This window comes from Mirounga leonina, unplaced genomic scaffold (assembly GCF_011800145.1).
Source record: "Mirounga leonina isolate KUSES-001 unplaced genomic scaffold, KU_Mleo_1.0 Mir_151, whole genome shotgun sequence".
NCBI lineage: Eukaryota > Metazoa > Chordata > Mammalia > Carnivora > Phocidae > Mirounga > Mirounga leonina.
In genome coordinates, this window is record NW_023270377.1 from 71,512,353 (window position 1) to 71,530,154 (window position 17,802).

Genomic DNA, 17,802 nt, shown 5'->3' on the forward strand with positions numbered 1-17,802 from the left:
TGATATTTGCAACATTCTTTCAGTAACCCTCACCCACCTCTTATCCTGTATTCAACTCTGGATTGCCAGGCTTAAGTCCTTGTTTCCCCGCTGTTTGTACGTCTGTACTTCTAACTCAAGTGAAGTCAGACAGCTAGGTTGAAATTGATCACAAAGAACAGGAAAACGTACTTCACTCTCTTGTGGGTTTTCGCTTCCAGTATGAAAAATATCCACCCCCTTGGAGCTACAAGAGTTATTCCCAAAGGAAGTGGCTCATACCTCCTTTTTAAGGCTCAAATACTTTCAGTTATTTCTTCCTTCTTTGATTTTACTGAGTATACCCTTTAAATATCTCCAGTAGCCTGATGTTTTCAGCTGTCATCAGGATACACCAGCGCTTTGTCCATTGGAGAGAAAGGAAGTGGTTCAGTAGCAGCCATTCTTGCAACTGCTCATCACTGACACTGACCCAAGACTGAGAGGGCACCTGTCATTTGTGTGTGTTAGGGTCATGGAGGGGGAGGTGAGGTTGAAGGATTCTGCTCTTAAAAGTCCGTAGCACCAAAGCAGGAATTTCTAGTTTGGATCAGTCCTGAGGCATTTCACTGTGCTGTTTGGCACATGCAAACAGAAATCAGCCCTGTCTGGGTAGTAATTTGTACCTGCTTTTGTCTTGATAACAGTACTAAGGCAGAATCCCTCTAATCTGAATATTTATACTCTAATTCTCAAAATGTAGTCCTCAGACCAGCAGAATCAGCGTCCCCTGGAAACATCTTATAAATGTAAATTTTCAGACGCCACTTCATTACTACTGAATCAGAAACTCTGGAGGTGGTCAAATGGTCTGGGCTTTAATAAGCCCTCCAAATGATTCTGATGTTAGCTCAAGTTAGGGAACCAACAGGCCAGGTGGTGTTAGCTCTCAGGCCTGGCTGCACAATAGAATCATCTGGGGGGAACTTTTTACAAAATACCAATGCTTGAGCCCCCACCAGCACAACACCAGATTCTGATGTAATTAGTTTGGCGTGGGACTTGGCATCAGAACTTTTTATGTTTCAGTGATTCTAATGACTGTCATAGTTGAAAACCATCATTCTGTAGCAATGTAAGAAGGGGCTAATCTAAGACTTTGTGACAATTTATTAAGAACAATCTTACATATTTTATTAGAATGATAATTTAGGCATGCTTATAAAAAACCACAAATACTGTAACACTTAAGAGGGCAGGGATCTTTTTTATCTAGTTTTAATTTTTCCCTATTGTATCCTAAGCTCTGGGGACAGTGCTTGGCACATAGTAGGTGCTCAAATAACTGTATGTTGACTAACTGAATCGATCAATTAAAGAATAGGGTTCCAATAAGAACTTGCCTTTACACCTCACAAAGGAACCAGTAAGTGTTCTGAGCTGGAAGAATAGTCTCTGTTTGGGGCTGGCATGGGATTGTCTCTTGGGTCTATGGCTACGCTATGAATCCTCTTTGTTCTTGCCCCACACCTCTCTGCACCAGGATGTCACTGCCTTGTATCAGGATTCACATCCTATTTGCAGAAATTGGTCTCTGCTTACGCCCTTAGCCAGAATCCTCCACAAGTCGTCTCATTGCCCATATCATTAGAAACATCCAGTGAGCGTCCGATGAGCATCCAGTTATGTTATTTTCCTTCTTTTCTCTGGGCTGGCTTCTCCTCCTTCTCCCCCAAACCCCCATCATCATCCACCTTTTGACAGATGCTGCCACCTGGCCTGCCTGTGTTTCAATCCACGGATTCTTCCCTGTTGGGGTACGCTATAGCTAATAGAGGGGTTTCTCTCCACTTGGTGGGCAGAACGACTTTCTGAGTGGGTTTGAGCCAAAAATGGATTTCCCAACAGGCAGGAACAGGTTCACCACACCGTTGCTCCAGTGCCTCTGGCAGCAGCACCTCCGGCAGGTGTCTGTCTCAAGAGTTCTTGTTCAGGAGGGAGTGAGCCACGTGACCTCAACACTAAGTAGCAAGTTCGCATATAAACTGCCTTTAATTCAGGAGGGCAATTTACTTCCCTGAAACATTTTCAGGGGGAGTTCAATACTGGTTACAGTACCCTAATCAAGACATGTCTTTATGTTGTTTTATTTACTGTCTAAGCTTTTTTTTTTTTTTTTTGACTGTAGATCCTACCACTATCAGCTATCAACCCCCTTGGTCGCTGTAGGTTTGTTAAGACTGAAATTACCTGGGGCTCCAGACAGGAAGGAGGTCAAGGTTTAGTACTTAATATTTTGCCCAGTTTTCACTGAAGTTTTACTGAAGTAAAGGGATGCTGCTACTAAAGTTCAAGGTGTTTCCAAGCCACTTGCATTTGTCCATTCATCTCTTAGAGTGCAGTACACACATAAAGAGTCTCCTAGGGGCGCCTGGGTGGCTCAGTCGTTAAGCATCTGCCTTCGACTCAGGTCATGATCCCAGGGTCCTGGGATCGAGCCCCGCATCGGGCTCCCTGCTTCGGGAGAAGCCTGCTTCTCTCTCTCCCACTCCCCCTGCTTGTGTTCCCTCTCTCGCTGTGTCTGTCAAATAAATAAATAAAATCTTTTGGAAAAAAAAAAGAATCTCCTAAACCTACATCAACTCTCCATTTCTACATGAAAGCTTTCTGTCCCTTCAACTACTCAGGTCTGGAGGCTTAAACAAAATCCTTTCCAGATTATTGTTAATGCGGGGCCTGATTCTGTAGCAGCTGTTGTTTTGAACAATATGATGCCTCTCCTCCCCCCGAGAAGTTGCAAGTGCCCATTTTGCAACACTTCCAACCTCTGCAGACTCAGAGGGCATAAAACGGACTGAGGAATGGACCTATGACTCCTGTTTGGGAATTCTGGGCACAACTTGAAGACCATTGAGTTTAGCCACTTCCTGACATTGACTTTCATAGCAGGAGTTTAATTTGGAGAAAATCTGCTACCTCAAATAGCTAAAGGTATTTATGTGGAAAATTTTCCAAATGATTGACTTCACTGTGTTGCTATTTTCTTTCCCCATGAATATGTGAGTATTTGGCTTTCTCCCAGGAGTTTTTCTGCATCACTTCTCTTGAGGCAAAGACAAGTTTCTATCCAGATTGGGGGAAGAAAGAGGCACCAAGAATTTCCCCTTTTAAAGGGAATTATTATTTGAGTTAAAACCACAGCATCTGTGTAAATGAAGAATTTGAGTGTGTTGCCTGTTTGCTTCAATTTTCTGTGGTAAATCCTCAAGGTGGCCAGATTAATCTTGATCATCACTTTGGAGCCAACATAAGTGTGATGGGCTGCGTGCTCCCTGCAGCACCCCTGTCTCCCTCCTCCCCACGGCGGTACCAGTCTTGCTGAAGGGGTTGTCCCCATTCCCCCGCCCACCTCCACCTCGTGGGCTCCACTAATTCTTCAGCCACCTCTCTTTTGACTGCTCTTGCCAAGAGCACCCATGACTCCCTCCTATTTAGCCCAGCGACCATTTGGTGTTACATCAGATCTTGCTGTAGCATTTGACATTGTTAATGCCACTTTCCTTCGCTGCTTTGGCACCGTTTCTCCTCAGTCTCCTAGATAGGTTCCTCTTCTGTCCCTTTCCTAAATGTTTCCTTGGCAATCACTCCTAGACCTACTTTTCTTATTGCTCCACACTCTCTTCCTGATTGATTCCATCTGTTCCATGGCTTTGATTCCATGATGTTGATAAAGATTCCCCCATCTACGTCTTCAGCCCAGATCTGTGAAGGCTGGTCTATGTTCAAACTGAGCCTAATTTCCTTCTTTTCCCTATTTTTCTAAGTGCCCAGTTGCAGTGAGGGACACCGTCGCTCATTGTGCAAGAAAGAAACCTTAACTCCTTTCTTTATCTCTTTTGCTCTCCCATAAAATAAACAATTCCAATTTATTCTATTTCCCACATAAATTTTAAGTCCATGTCTTCTCCTTCAGTATCTCCTCAATATCTACCTCCTACCAGTTCCCTACATTAGGAAACCATCAACTTGCCTGTGGACACCCCTCCCTGGTCTTGATTCTTTACAATCCATGTCCATACTATTACAGGAGAGGTTTTTCTGATCACCACATTTCCCTGATCAAAGCCCTCATGCTTGCAAAGCCCCAGTCTGGCCTCTCCTGCGTCTCCAGCCTCAGCTCTTGGCACTCCTCACTTTGCATCATTCACTTTTGGTCATCCCGAATATTTTTCAGTTCTTCAAAAATATTGTGCTTTCTCACCTCTGGGCCTTCGTATGTGATTTTTCTCTGCCTGGAACATTCTTTCTATTCTCTCCCCCTCTGCTCCTTTTTCAGGTCTAAAATTCAGAACACTTCCTCTTGGATCCTCCCTTGAATGCCCCAAGTCTGCAAAGGTGCCTCTCCCAAGGCCTATATCACATGGCCTCGTCAGAGCAAGGGCCCCCCTTTGTCAAAATTGCCTGGGTCTTTGTATCCCCGCTAGACTGCCAGTTCTGTGAGGACAGAAGCCTGCCTCCCATGTTGAAATTGTAAATGCAGTACCTGACACAGTGGTTGATGCAGAACAGGTGCTCAGTAAACATTTGTTGAATGAGCAAGTGAGCCTCAGAGTAAACCGTGAGCCAGGCTTCTTCAGACACAGGTTCAAATGCCTGACTCTCGTTTGCAACTTCTTCCTCACTAGTCAAGCTCCCCTAACTGGAACTACTATTACTTTTCCACAGCAGACAAAACTTTGTTGCAGACAAAGCAACCTATATATCCCAAAGGAAGAGAAACTTTTCAAAGGTTCTGAGAATTAGCATATGGTAATTATCAAATCCCAGGGTATCTTTTAATTGAACCTTCACAGTAGTTCACTTAGCTTGTACTCCGTACATAAATTGAGTAGAACCTCATTAGGGAGGTTGTGTCATGCCTTAGTGAAATGGAGAGAATGAGCAATGGAGAAAGGGAGCAATCTGGTCCGTGGCCTCTTTAATTTGTGTACCTGACCACCGACTCCTGATATGGGAGATGAGGAGGACAGCCACGGCCATCAGAGGAGTTCAGGATCTGCCTTCTAAGTCCTGTTGTGGGTTTTGTACTCTGCAAGAGTCTACTGCGTGCTTCCCTCCTTTCCTCTCCTGTACTGCTGCTTTAATGTCAGCCTCAGGAGAAGCCTGGTTTTAAAGATTTTTTCCTCCTCTGAAGGAACCAGGTGACTGCCAGGCTCAGCCTGCCAGTACTTCCCTGGGCTTCTTTTTCATTCACTCACTCTGCTCAAACGACACAGCTTCAAATGCCTTACTCTGTTCTAGCCATCTTGGACTCTTCCTTTCTCAGGACTGTGACCAGGGGGCAAAACTTAAAAGTTGCCCACTCTCAGATCCCAACCCTATATTTACATGGGCCTGAGCATGAATGCCTTTCTTGACTCACCCTTGCCCTGGCTTGCTCTCTCTCTCTCGCTCTCTGCCAGGAAGGCCAGCCTCCCCTCCACCACCATGTCTCTCCAAATGCTAATCCTTGAGACCCAGCTCAGATGCTGCCTCCTCCCTAAAACTCTTGCTGAAGCCTCCCAGTCTTTCCCACAGTCCGGCAAATCCCCGTGGCCCTTTTTTATTCCTCTCTGAAGGCACTGCATACCTTGACTCGTTCTCAGGCCTCTCTTTTTGTCTCTATATTAAACTACAAACTTCTGGGGCACCTGGGTGGCTCAGTCGTTAAGCGTCTGCCTTCGGCTCAGGTCATGATCTCAGGGTCCTGGGATCAAGCCCCACATCGGGCTCCCTGCTCGGCGGGAAGCCTGCTTCTCCCTCTCCCACTCCCCCTGCTTGTGTTCCCTCTCTCGCTGTGCCTCTCTCTGTCAAATAAACAAATAAAATCTTTAAAAAAAATTAAAAAATAAACTACAAACTTCTAAGGGCTTTTTCTCAATGTGCTCATAATACCCAGCACAGGGGAAGCACACAGCAGGTATTCATGTCAGTGAGGCGAGTGGAGTAATCAAGGGGAGAAGAGAGAAGAGCATAGTGGCTAGTAGCAGGGGGGTGGGAGGGTCAGGGTCGGCGGGAGATCTGGGGCCAGTCTGCCTGGGTTTAATCTCTGGCTCCGCCACTTTCTGGGTGTGAGAACATGGGCAAGTTACATCACCAGTCCATACCTCCATTTCTTTGTCTTTAAAATGGGATCAACACTGGTACCCCAACATCAGGTGGTGGTGAAGTCTAAATGAGCTAAAACACATAAAGCACTCAGCAACAGACTTGATACATAGTGAACAGCTACATCAGTAAACCTCAACATCCAGAATTAAACAGGTCTAGTGAGGGTACATCTATGGAAAATGCAGGTATACACACTAAGGACAAAGCACATTTGTGACTGATGTCTTAAAGTTAAATCTAAACCATCAATGATGGAAGACCGAGGCAATGGCCTCATACTCCCCTGAGAACCCAAGTGTCTACTTTTTTAGAAAAGATAAATCTCATCCCTATAATTCAATAGAAGAGTGGCTTGGGCAAGAAGATGGGAAGGGAGGCTGTCTAAAAAAGGCAGCAAAGGAGGGTCAAATGAGCTTGAAGGTATTGAAATGTGTTCTGGTTTAGTATCTGCTGATTTTAAGGAGAATGGAAACATAATGCTAAGGGAAAATCATGTTTTTGCTGCCATCTACAGTCAAAGTACAATTTTTAAACTTATACACACACACACACAGGGCATTCTTGACAAAATGAGTGACAATATAAAGTTTGGTTTAAGTTCCAATAACTGGACATATTATTATAACATTTACTATTCTTAAAGTATGTATGTTTAACTAGTAACGTCGCCTTTTTAACATCTCAAATTGTGTAAAACTCTTCAGAAAACTGCTGGACTAATCACTCAGGAGTGAGACTGTCATCTGTTGGGTCAGATTAGCTGCAGCTGTGACAGGCTACAGACAGTTTGAGAGTCAATACAATGATTTCAGTGAAGAAAGAGATGGATTGGATTTTACCCTACCTTTTCCTGCCCCCTGATCTGCAGTTCTCTGGTTCTTAGAATTATTGTAGCTTGCATTTTATACCAGTGTATTTTGTTGTGTGGCTGTGAGAAATCAACCAAAAACAAGTAAAAACAAATTATGACCGTCATGTCACCTCTGACATGCCTCCTGCCCCATCTGTATAATTTCCATAATTATTATATTTTCCCAACGTCCTTGTGCTTTATTTTTAAAGGGTTAAATATAGACAAGAATTACTGGAAAAGCGTTTGATGGAGAAAAAAGAAGTGGCCCTTCAAGAAGCTCATGAAGAAGAAGAGCGAGAGAGCCGGCTAGAAGCCCTTAGGAAACAGGTGTTTTTAATTTGGAGATTTTCATGGGTAGTTTCTAAGTGTCCTTCATAACATTATTAGTAGGCTTAGTTCACAACCTCTGTGATATAAAATGTAATTTTTCCAAATTGGGACACTGATCTTCATTCCTGGGAGCAATTAGATTTATGTTGAACAATTTCCAGTTTCTTAGTATATTAAAATAACTTTATCAGCACCTTTCAAAAAGCTCTCCCAAGATTTAAATGCATCCATGTTACCTCTAGTTTATTAGCTGAAGAGTATCCACTTAAAGGAGTGAAACTGCATCTACCATAAGGATTTTATGCTCTCAAAAGACCTGGTGGAGCTAGAGCAAGGTAATCCTCTTTGGGGTAGGAACCTCTGGAAATACCCTACAGTCAGCAAACATGTGAAAAAATGCTTTTTAAAACTACTATTTTTTTGTGAGAATTAAAGCCTCCCATTGCTTTGCCTAGTAAAAGTAGGCAAAAGTTTTTAACGTAGACAGCAGATGGCAAAAGCAGGAATTTAAGAATTTGAGAAATGTGATAAAATAGTTTTACTTGATAATTTTTCAGAGGTTTTGATCTGGAAGTAATTAGTTCAACTGATAAGCTCCAAAGTCCATTGACACCATTTCCCTGCTGATTGGAAATGACTATCTGATTTCCCTTCCATGTTGGTGGAGGCAACTTGGAATCTTGGATAAGAACTTGGTCTCTGGTGTCCTTCAAACCTGGTACAACCTGGTTCGCTCCTTATTGGCAGAGGAAACTTAGATCTTTTACTTAACTTCCCTGAGCTTCGTTTCCTCCTCTGAAAGATGGGACTAATAATAGTACCTGCCTCAGAGGTTTGTAGTGATGTGTGTTCACATTTTAAAAATAATACTAAGTACAGGGCGCCTGGGTGGCTCAGTTGGTTAAGCAACTGTCTTCGGCTCAGGTCATGATCCTGGAGTCCCAGGATCGAGTCCCACATTGGGCTCCCTGCTCAGCAGGGAGTCTGCTGCTCCCTCTGACCCTCCCCGCTCTTGTGCTCTCTCTCTTTCATTCTCTCTCTCAAATAAATAAAATCTTTAAAAAAATTAAAAAAAATAAAAATAATAAAAATAATACTAAGTATAAAGCCCTCTTCTAAATGTTCTTAGGTTTTATCCCATTTAATCTCTACAACAACCCCATGATGTATGTATTATTTCTATTTTATAGCAGTATTCCTATTTTATAGGAGAGGAAACTGAGGATGCACAGGGGTTCCCCAAAGTCACACAGCTAGTAACTGTCAGACTGGATTCAAACCGAGGAGGTCTAGTTAAACGGCATAGTTTAGAGGAAGTGTAAATACATGCAACTATTATATCATCTTTGATAAAATAGATGACAGAAATAAATTCAAAGCATAGGAATGTAAGTCCTGGTCATCCTAGATTCAACAAAAGTTAAATTATTCAATCATTAGCAAATAATTACATACCATGGCCTTCTGGGGACAAAACTTTAATGTCATTATTACTAAACACATTCTTGTTCACAATATAACTTTGATAACTACAGAGTCCATATGACTAGAATTCTTTCCATCTGTGAACTCTTTGAAAGAGGAACTATCTGTGCCCATTACCTGTAATCAGTGTTTAGAACTATAGTATAAGACATTTTGGCTAGGAAACCTATAATAATTAAAGTACGTTCAAACCCCAGTTATGTCATTATGGTTTCTAAATGGCATTAAAAATGCCTTTCATTTCTTTTTTTTTTTAAAAAGATTTTATTTATTTGACAGAGACACAGCGAGAGAGGGAACACAAGCAGGGGGAGTGGGAGAGGGAGAAGCAGGCCTCCTGCTTAGCAGGGAGCCGGATACAGGGCTCAGGACCCTGAGATCACAACCTAAGCCGAAGGCAGACGCTTAACAACTGAGCCACCTAGGCGCCCCCCAAAATGCCATTTTCTTAATGCTAATTCTTGACTTTAGGAATTAACAGGCAGGTGTTACTAATGGTGCATATAATTTACAAAATTAGTGGCTTCTTTTCATTAGGATACAGGTTTGAATGATTTCAATTATCATAAAGGACAAGGGCATTTAGGTTAAAATGACTACAGTTTTTCAGTAGAAGGGGAAACAATGGTTTACAACAATTCCTGGAAATCTAGTTGCTTAACACAATGGGATTCACCCATTTTGACCAAAATGCCAACACAACTCAACTTTACCCGTGAGTAATATTCTCTAGATTGAGCTTGAACAGATTAAACTTCCTAGAAATCTTCGTGGGGTTGTTACCATGGCCATATGTTGCTAGTGGATAAAAGTTGATGTTTTTTACTTTTGGTAACTTTTAAGGTAGTTCAATATGTAGGTTTTCTAGATCAGATTTCCTATGACTTAGTACCAGAAAGATAAATTTTTATCTAAATTTAATCCTAACTGTAGTTATTCAATCAGTAGCAAACAATATATATCATGGCCTTTTAACATGTTTTGTTTTAAAACCATTAACTCCTTTGTGGATCTCTAGGACTGGCCTGGCTTAATATTCTGTCTGCCCTTCCTTCTTTGGTTTTATCTTCATTGAAGTTAGGAAATTTTACTAGACATTAAACATTAATAGTGTTCCCCAGGGGTGCCTGGGTGGCTCAGCCGTTAAGCGTCTGCCTTCGGCTCAGGTCATGATCTCAGGGTCCTGGGATCAAGCCCCACGTCGGGCTCCCTGCTCGGCGGGAAGCCTGCTTCTCCCTCTCCCACTCCCCCTGCTTGTGTTCCCTCTCTCGCTGTGCCTCTCTCTGTCAAATAAATAAATAAAATCTTTAAAAAAAAAAAAGTGTTCCTCAGAAGTAGTTAGCTTGTATCTTAATCCAAGTAGCCATGCTTTTTCTTCTTTTAGGTTGCTATTGTTGCTCAGTTTGATCCTGTTAGAATGATGTCAGATACAACGGCATCAAAAGCAAGGATGGGTATTGGAATTGAAGAAGAATTTATTCTTCAAAAACCACTCTTTACATTGAATACATACAATGAATACCAGGTAATTATGGGAATTAGCATGATTGATGCAAAAGCCATGATGATAAGATTTATGGAAGTGTGTGTTTTGGGTTTCAGATTATTTTCCGTATTTACATTTGAATGCCACATGGATTAGCATAATTTTTACTGCTAAATGATAGCACACAATTACTGCCCAATTCTTAATGTTATAAAATAGTTGATAGGTAATCCTGGAACAGTTTATCTGAACATATTATGAATCTATCACTGAAAATTATTTTTTAAATTTACATTTTTATGTTAAAAATTATTTTTAAAACTTATAAATTTTTAAAGTTGTGTTAATATTGTATTTTGTTTAAATGTTTCTCTATCAATTTGGAATTTGTTTAAATTCATAATGTAAGTCCTATTAAAGCAACAATTGATACTGATAAGACACAGCAGAGGGAAGCTTTCAGAAATTAAAATGAATTGAAGATAATACATCTGAGCTAATGATAAAAGAAAACATTTTCTGTGGAAAAGTATTAAGGTGTTATTTAACCATTTCCAGGAATTTCTGACTCCTTTTAGTCTGTTACTGAGAAGGGATTTTATTTATTTTATTTATTTTTTATTTATTTTTTTTAAAGATTGAGAAGGATTTTAAAAAGTCTTTTTGAATGGTTAGATGGATGGATGGATAGATGGAAGGCAGGAGGGAGGACAGATGAACGAATGGATGTCACTGAAATTGAGAAAGTAGTTCCCCCTAGTTTGTTAATTTTACAAATCTGAGAGAAGCTCAATATTTAATTATTTAAAAAGTAAGAAACTCCATTCACCCACTGACAAATCGAGTGTGCCTCTTTGTGAACGGTTCACTTATTAATTGGACAAATATTTATGGAACATACACTGTATTTGGCACTGTGGGGTTGCCAGGGCTACATCCTAAACAGGATGGACTTGTTCTCTTGGAGGAAGTGATCAGGGCAGCTGGGTTGGGAGGGAAAGTAGCCTGTATGGCAATAATGCTCTGGGGTGAGACTACACCTCCATAGTGGAAGTCTAAGGGCTGCAGTGGTAAGGAGAAGGGAACCCATGGAAACGCTGACTAGGGAAGTCAAAGTGTCAAAGAGGAAACAGCTACATCTTAGTCGAGGATTCTTAGCAGCAGTAACAAAATTTATTCCAGGTGATTTAAACCAAATACAAAAAAATAGGTTGGGAGGAGGGGTGGGGTGAAAGGAGAGGGATTCATTATAAGGATGTAAGTGTGTCTCCAGAAGCCAAAGCAGGAAGAGCAGCTGGGGTTGGAAAAGAATTGGTCAGAAACTGGAAAACTCTCGGGTACCTGGGCTGAGGCAATAAAGGGTTTCACCAAGCCGAAGAGGGTGGAAAGTGTAAAGTCCGTGGCAAGGGTGGGTGCTGGGGCATGAGATTGGAAACATAGGTTAGGGTCAGACTGAAAAGTATAGTAGCACTTGCTTGCTAAGACCTTATCCTGTGAGCACAGGCGAGACTCAGAAGCAGGTGAATTATATAATCAGATATGTTTTAGCAATGTGTCCTGGATGGAAAATTGGTGGGTTTGGGGGGGGGGTCAGATCCTTGTCAGATGGCAGAGCCCTCATAAACATGGGAGGGAGGGGCATGAATGGCTCTGAGAGGAGGGAGTAATGACTCTAAGCTAGGCAGCAAGTGACACTGAGGAGAGCCTGCAATTTGGATTCAAATCCACATCCGCTATATACTGGCTATGTGAACTTGTGTAAGCTATTAACATCTTTGTGTCTTGTTTATTTCATCTGTAAAATAATTTGTAAGGTTCTTATGAGGATTAGGATAATAAATGTCAATTGCCTAGGATATTGCCTGGCACCTAGAAGTAATTCAGTAAATTATAATCATTAGCTGTGGCTGCCATTAACCATATAAGAATACAGAAGTAAAAACAGACTTAGGGAGGGAGAGAACTTGTTTTGTTCTTTTCATGTTTAGGGCGAAGATGTCTAGAACACATTTACAAGAAACTGATTGGCTGCTTCTGGGGAGGTGAATTGGGGAAATGGAGGTCAGCTTTCGAGGGAGATCTCCATTTCACTTGATATCTATTTTAAAAATAGGATAATGAGACATTAAAAATTTTTTTTATTAACATACAATGTATTTGTTTCAGGGGTTGCACTCACCATAGCACATACCCTCCCCAATGTCCATCACCCAGCCACCCCATCCCTCCCACCCCCCTCCACTCCAGCAACCCTCAGTTTATTTCCTGAGATTAAGAGTCTCTATGGTTTGTCTCTCTGTCTGGTTTCGTCTTGTTTCATTTTTCCCCTCCCTTCCCCTATGATCCTATCTTGTTTCTCAAATTCCTCATATCCATGAGATCATATGATACTTGTCTTTCTCTGATTGACTTATTTCACTTAACATAATACCCTCTAGTTCCATTCACATCATTGCAAATGGCAAGATTTCATTTTTTCTGATGGCTGCATAATATTCCATTGTATATACGTATATATACACCACATCTTCTGTATCCATTCATCTGTTGATGGACATCTAGGCTCTTTCCACAGTTTGGCTGTTGAGGACATTGCTGCTATAAACATTGGCGTGCACATACCCCTTTGGATCACTACACTTGTATCTTTAGGGTAAATACCCAGTAGTGCAATTGCTGGGTCGTAGAGTAGCTCTATTTTCAACTTTTTGAGGAACCTCCACACTGTTTTCCAGAGTGGCTGCACCAGCTCACATTCCCACCAACAGTGTAGGAGGGCTCCCCTTTCAGGATAATGAGACATTTTAAACCTCACAAACCACAAATTGAGAAGACAGGTGATTCCAGGAGATAATTAAGGAGCACACAGGTGGAGCATGAATCCTTGGAAGTGGATGAGGGGGACCACAGAGACTATATCCAGAAGAGGAGAAACTAGATCTAAGCCTCAACTACGTTGCTTCTCAGACACAAATCTCTGTATTTTCAACTTGTATACATCATTGCCTCTCATTTCTGTACCTCATCAGTTGCCAGAGTCTCTTGATTCTTCCTTTCATAATGTTTGACAGTTCTCTCTTCCTTGCTACCAGCCAAGTTTAGGCATTTATTACTTCATGTGTAAGACCACTGTAGTAGACTGCTACTCCAGTGTTCTACCGAAACTGCCCTGGTCCCAAATTGACCTATTTCACCTCTGAATTTGCATGTGCCTTCCTTTCCTGCTCTCTCTCTTTTCCTCCCTGCTCTGCTTCGTAGAAAAAACAGGGTGAACATTACAGTTAGCTCAAGTGCTGCTGCTTACCTGAGGTCATCCTAGTCTCATCTGCACTGGGAGATGTACCTCTGTGTTCTACTGTTCTTGGAACATCATTCACATGTGCCATGAGCTGTAGTTATCTGTATACATTCTTATTACCCCTATCAGCTTAAGAGCTTCTTGAAGGAGGGGCTGCTTTCAACAGCTTATTATCCCATCCTCTAGGGGGACTTCAAGTCCATGTAAAATGCCTCATTAACTAAAATCTGTATGTGGCTACCTTATCATAGCAAACAGCGTCTGTTGACATTTAATATTCATAGAAGGAGGGGAAGAGGAAAAAGGCCCAATCAGCTATAAATGAAAATAGAAATTGAGCTACTCATATTTCAATTCCCACTTAGAATCACATTGGTGGAAACATTTTCTAATTCTGCTTGAAATAGAAATCCAGCCTTGGAAGGAGAGTTCAAGTGATTTTTTTGTTGTTATTTTTTAAAGTAGGGGCCATGTGTTTAAACACAATTTACATATTGCTGAATGACGGAGAAATTGAATATTCATTTAAAGACCAATGCACAAGGTTGTGGTTTAGGTTTATTTTAAACAATGATTGTCTATACTTTCTAATTCTAGCTATCAATAATGAATCAATGAAAGTACTGAAAGTAAGTTTCCCCCCATCTTTTAATAATTTCAATGTGTTATATTTTGACTAGTAAGATATTCTCTACACCTTGTGTTGGAAACCACAGATATACTGGAAAATGATAATGTCAAGAATATTTGGACATTTTCAGGGCACCTGGGTGGCTCAGTCGTTAAGTGTCTGCCTTTGGCTCAGGTCATGATCTGAGGGTCCTGGGATAGAGCCCCGCGTCGGGCTCCCTGCTCAGCAGGAAGCCTGCTTCTCCCTCTCCCACTCCCCCTGCTTGTGTTCCCTCTCTTGATGTGTCTCTCTCTGTCAAATAAATAAATAAAATCTTAAAAAAAAATATTTAGACATTTTCTTTTTTTTAAAGATTTATTATTTATTTGAGAGAGAGAGCGAGCGAGCATGAATGAGCCCAAGCAGGGGGAGGGGCAGAGGCAGAGGGAGAGAGAGAATCCACAAGCAGACTCCCTGGCTGAGTGTGGAGCCCCACTTGGGGCTCCATCCCAAGACCCTGAGATCATGACCTGAGCTAAAATCAAGAGTTAGCTGCTTAACCAACTGAGCCACCCAGGTGTCCCTGGACATTTCCAGTTAAAAAAACCCCAAAAAACAAAAACCTCAACACAATATAGTCACTATATATATCAAGTTTATAGTCATCTACCCAGAATAAACAAGTTAAACAGCTTGAGGAAATATGGAACTAAATGATAAAATGTAATTTAGTTCAATGAATTGCTACTTATTTAAATGTTTTTTATTTCTACAGATAATTTCTGACCCTAGACTCCGTTTTGAGTTAGCGCTTCGAGAAGCTGGACTTCATAAAACATTTTATGCCAAAGAGATATTACCAAAAATCAGTCCTCGAAAACCTCCAAGAAAGGACATGGAGTCTACTGTATTTAAAATCTAGAGTTCATCTGCAAATCCTATTATATGTAAATAAGTTTTTTCTTTGAAAACAAACATTTATATGGATAACAATTACTTTCTAAAAATTTTTAAAATATCAGATATAGAAATCAAAGCATTCATTAAAACATCTTTCTTTTATGACTCATAATTTCATAATTTCATGCACTATTTCCCATATCTTTGTTACGACTAATAGTACTACATTCAACAAGACTATGAGACATAATTATGACACATATGATACATGTATTATCATTTAGTAAATTGCATATTGGAGGTTGCCTTATCCCATGAAAAGAGCTCAAAATAACCATTTGCAAGAATTATAATGTTGCTAGTACCTGCTAAAGTTCATTTCTGCTTGTTATTTCAGAATTTGACTTTTTAATTATGGAAGCTCCATTATCATTAATACTTCTATTATTTCTTGATTATTATAAGAGGAGACTCAACCTTTCTCTAAATTTAGAAACCAATTTGGTATACCATGTTTACTGCAAACCAATCATCCAATTTCATTTTGCAAATTAGCCTATAAAAATAAATTAGAAATTAGAAACAGCATTTCAAGCATGGGACTATCTGTTTTGGCTTGGAAAAAAATGTATTTGTGTGGTGGTTTAGAAGAAATATTTTAAAATTTATGATTTAAATGCTATCAAAATTCCAAATTATCTATTTAATATCTAGATGGTATTATAGATAAGGAGCGTTTTTTAAAAAAAGATTTATTTATTTTTAGAGAGAGAGAATCTCAGGCAGACTCCCCAATGAGCGCAGAGCCTACTGCAGGGCTTGATCCCACAACCCTGAGATCATAACGTGAGCTGAACTCAAGAGTCAGCTGCTCGACTGAGCCACCCAGCTGCCCCACATAAGGAGCACTTCAAATAAAACTCAAGCATAGGGGTGACTGGGTGGCTCACTTGGTTAGCGTCTGCCTTCAGCTCAGATCATGATCTTGAGGTCCTCGAATTGAGCCCCACGTTGGGCTCCCTACTCAGTGGGGAGTCTGTTTCTCCCTTTCCCTCTGCCCCTCCTAACTCCCCCCACTTGTGTGCTCTCTCTCTCTCTCAAACAAAATCTAAAAAAAAAAAATAAAACCATCAAGCATATATTTCTTGCTATTTAAAAAAAAATCGATTAATCAGAATATCAAGTCATTGTTGTTGGAAGTTGCCATTATTACTGTTAGGAAGACTACCTCCACCCCTTCAAGCTCTTTTTCTCTCCATTGCAATTCCCTGCCATTTCCTAGGCATCTCTAGCCCAGGGGTTGTAGTTACTGCAATAATGTAAAAAAAGACAAAAACCAGTCTGACTGGTAGAATATTTGGCTTCATGATTATTTCCAGCATGATGGGAATAAATAATGTAGCAAACACAGCTCATTAGAATAAACCTTCACTAAAAAGTCTATGGGCAAAACCCCTTATCTGTGCCCACAAGTCATTATAATGACCTCCCAGTTCAGCCTTTTGCATCATCACATCTCATAATAATAAGAAGAAAAGGAATCCTTAACAAGACTCAGGGCAGTGAGCATTGGCAACTATCTTGAGGATGTCTCCCACAGTCACAATTTCCTTTATGGACCCTCGATTTACTTGATGCAAAGCTTCAGACCGTAAGCCATGAAAGCCCCGCTCTGTCAGAGCACATCCTCTCTCTGCGGCGAGACATATTGTGGTAATGTCTCTCTAGTGTTCCTTCCTTATCTGTAGGGATGTTATTCTTCCTCCTAATCTGTTTTTTTTTTTTTTCACATTAACGTTAAGATCTGATTCTTCCTTTGTTCATTTATACTTAAAATTTGTTTTCCTTAACTTTTAGAAATAATTGTAGCTCCAGATAATCCTCCTAACTTCACAGATCTTTAGTTCTCTCTTTTGTTCTATTTGTCCAGTGTTCGAAAAATTTTGCAGCTTACTTTCTGGAGCTATGTCCTCCCCTAATTTTATCTGGACCTGCTATTTCCTTTGACTCTGCTATTCCTCTGGTGCTCAATTTGCATTCTCCTTGCAACATTTTCTTATCTTGATGGAACTTTGTCCTAGAAGTAAGTTTTGACTACTTAGTCTGGGACTTCATGGGACCCAGACTTCTGTGGCCCCTTCAGAATTCACTGCAAACTCTTTATGCTCATTAATTATTAGAGTATAAAACCCCTCTCAGCTTTCTGAAGTTTCTAGTGAGTAGTTCTTGGCTCTTTAGGGTTCTCCAGTCCTTCTGATGTCCCTTGCTTCCCTCTGTCCTGCAAAGGTGTTGGTATAAGCAGGTCTTAACAGCTGTCAGTGGTTACTCCTTACCCATTCATATTTTGTAGTATATGGGAATTCCTTGTCACCTACTGTTGAAGACTATCACCATGGGTGTTTGGCTTTATTGTGCTATTTTTTTTTCTTTTTATAGGCTACTTTGAGGAGATTAAAAAATTATGCCACTTCTGCTGTCATCTTCCCAGAATCCCCCCAACTGAATTCTTAATCCCAATGGCCTTTCTTGCACTAAACAAGCCCACCCCATTTCCGTAATGGCACCACCATCCACCACAGATGCAAACATGAAATCTGAGGGTCACTCAGGCTGCCCCCTCTCCCTCACTAGTAATATCGAATCTATCAAGGCAAATAAGTCAAACAGAGAAAGACATGTATCATATGACCTCACTGATATGAGGAATTCTTAATCTCAGGAAACAAACTGAG

At 40.7% G+C, this 17,802-nt stretch overlaps 1 protein-coding gene across 1 annotated transcript in view; it reads left to right on the forward strand.

Annotated features, from left to right (window-relative positions):
* The window catches only part of CCDC148 (coiled-coil domain containing 148), a 235,606-nt gene extending 220,203 nt beyond the window's left edge, over positions 1 to 15,403 (forward strand). Inside the window, exons 13-15 of the mRNA XM_035007985.1 lie at positions 7,171 to 7,288; positions 10,161 to 10,301; positions 14,946 to 15,403. Of these exons, the coding sequence (XP_034863876.1) occupies positions 7,171 to 7,288; positions 10,161 to 10,301; positions 14,946 to 15,092 (406 nt within the window). The 3' untranslated portion in view covers positions 15,093 to 15,403. The remainder of the gene's footprint in view (positions 1 to 7,170; positions 7,289 to 10,160; positions 10,302 to 14,945) is intronic.
* The last annotated feature ends 2,399 nt before the right edge of the window (positions 15,404 to 17,802 follow it).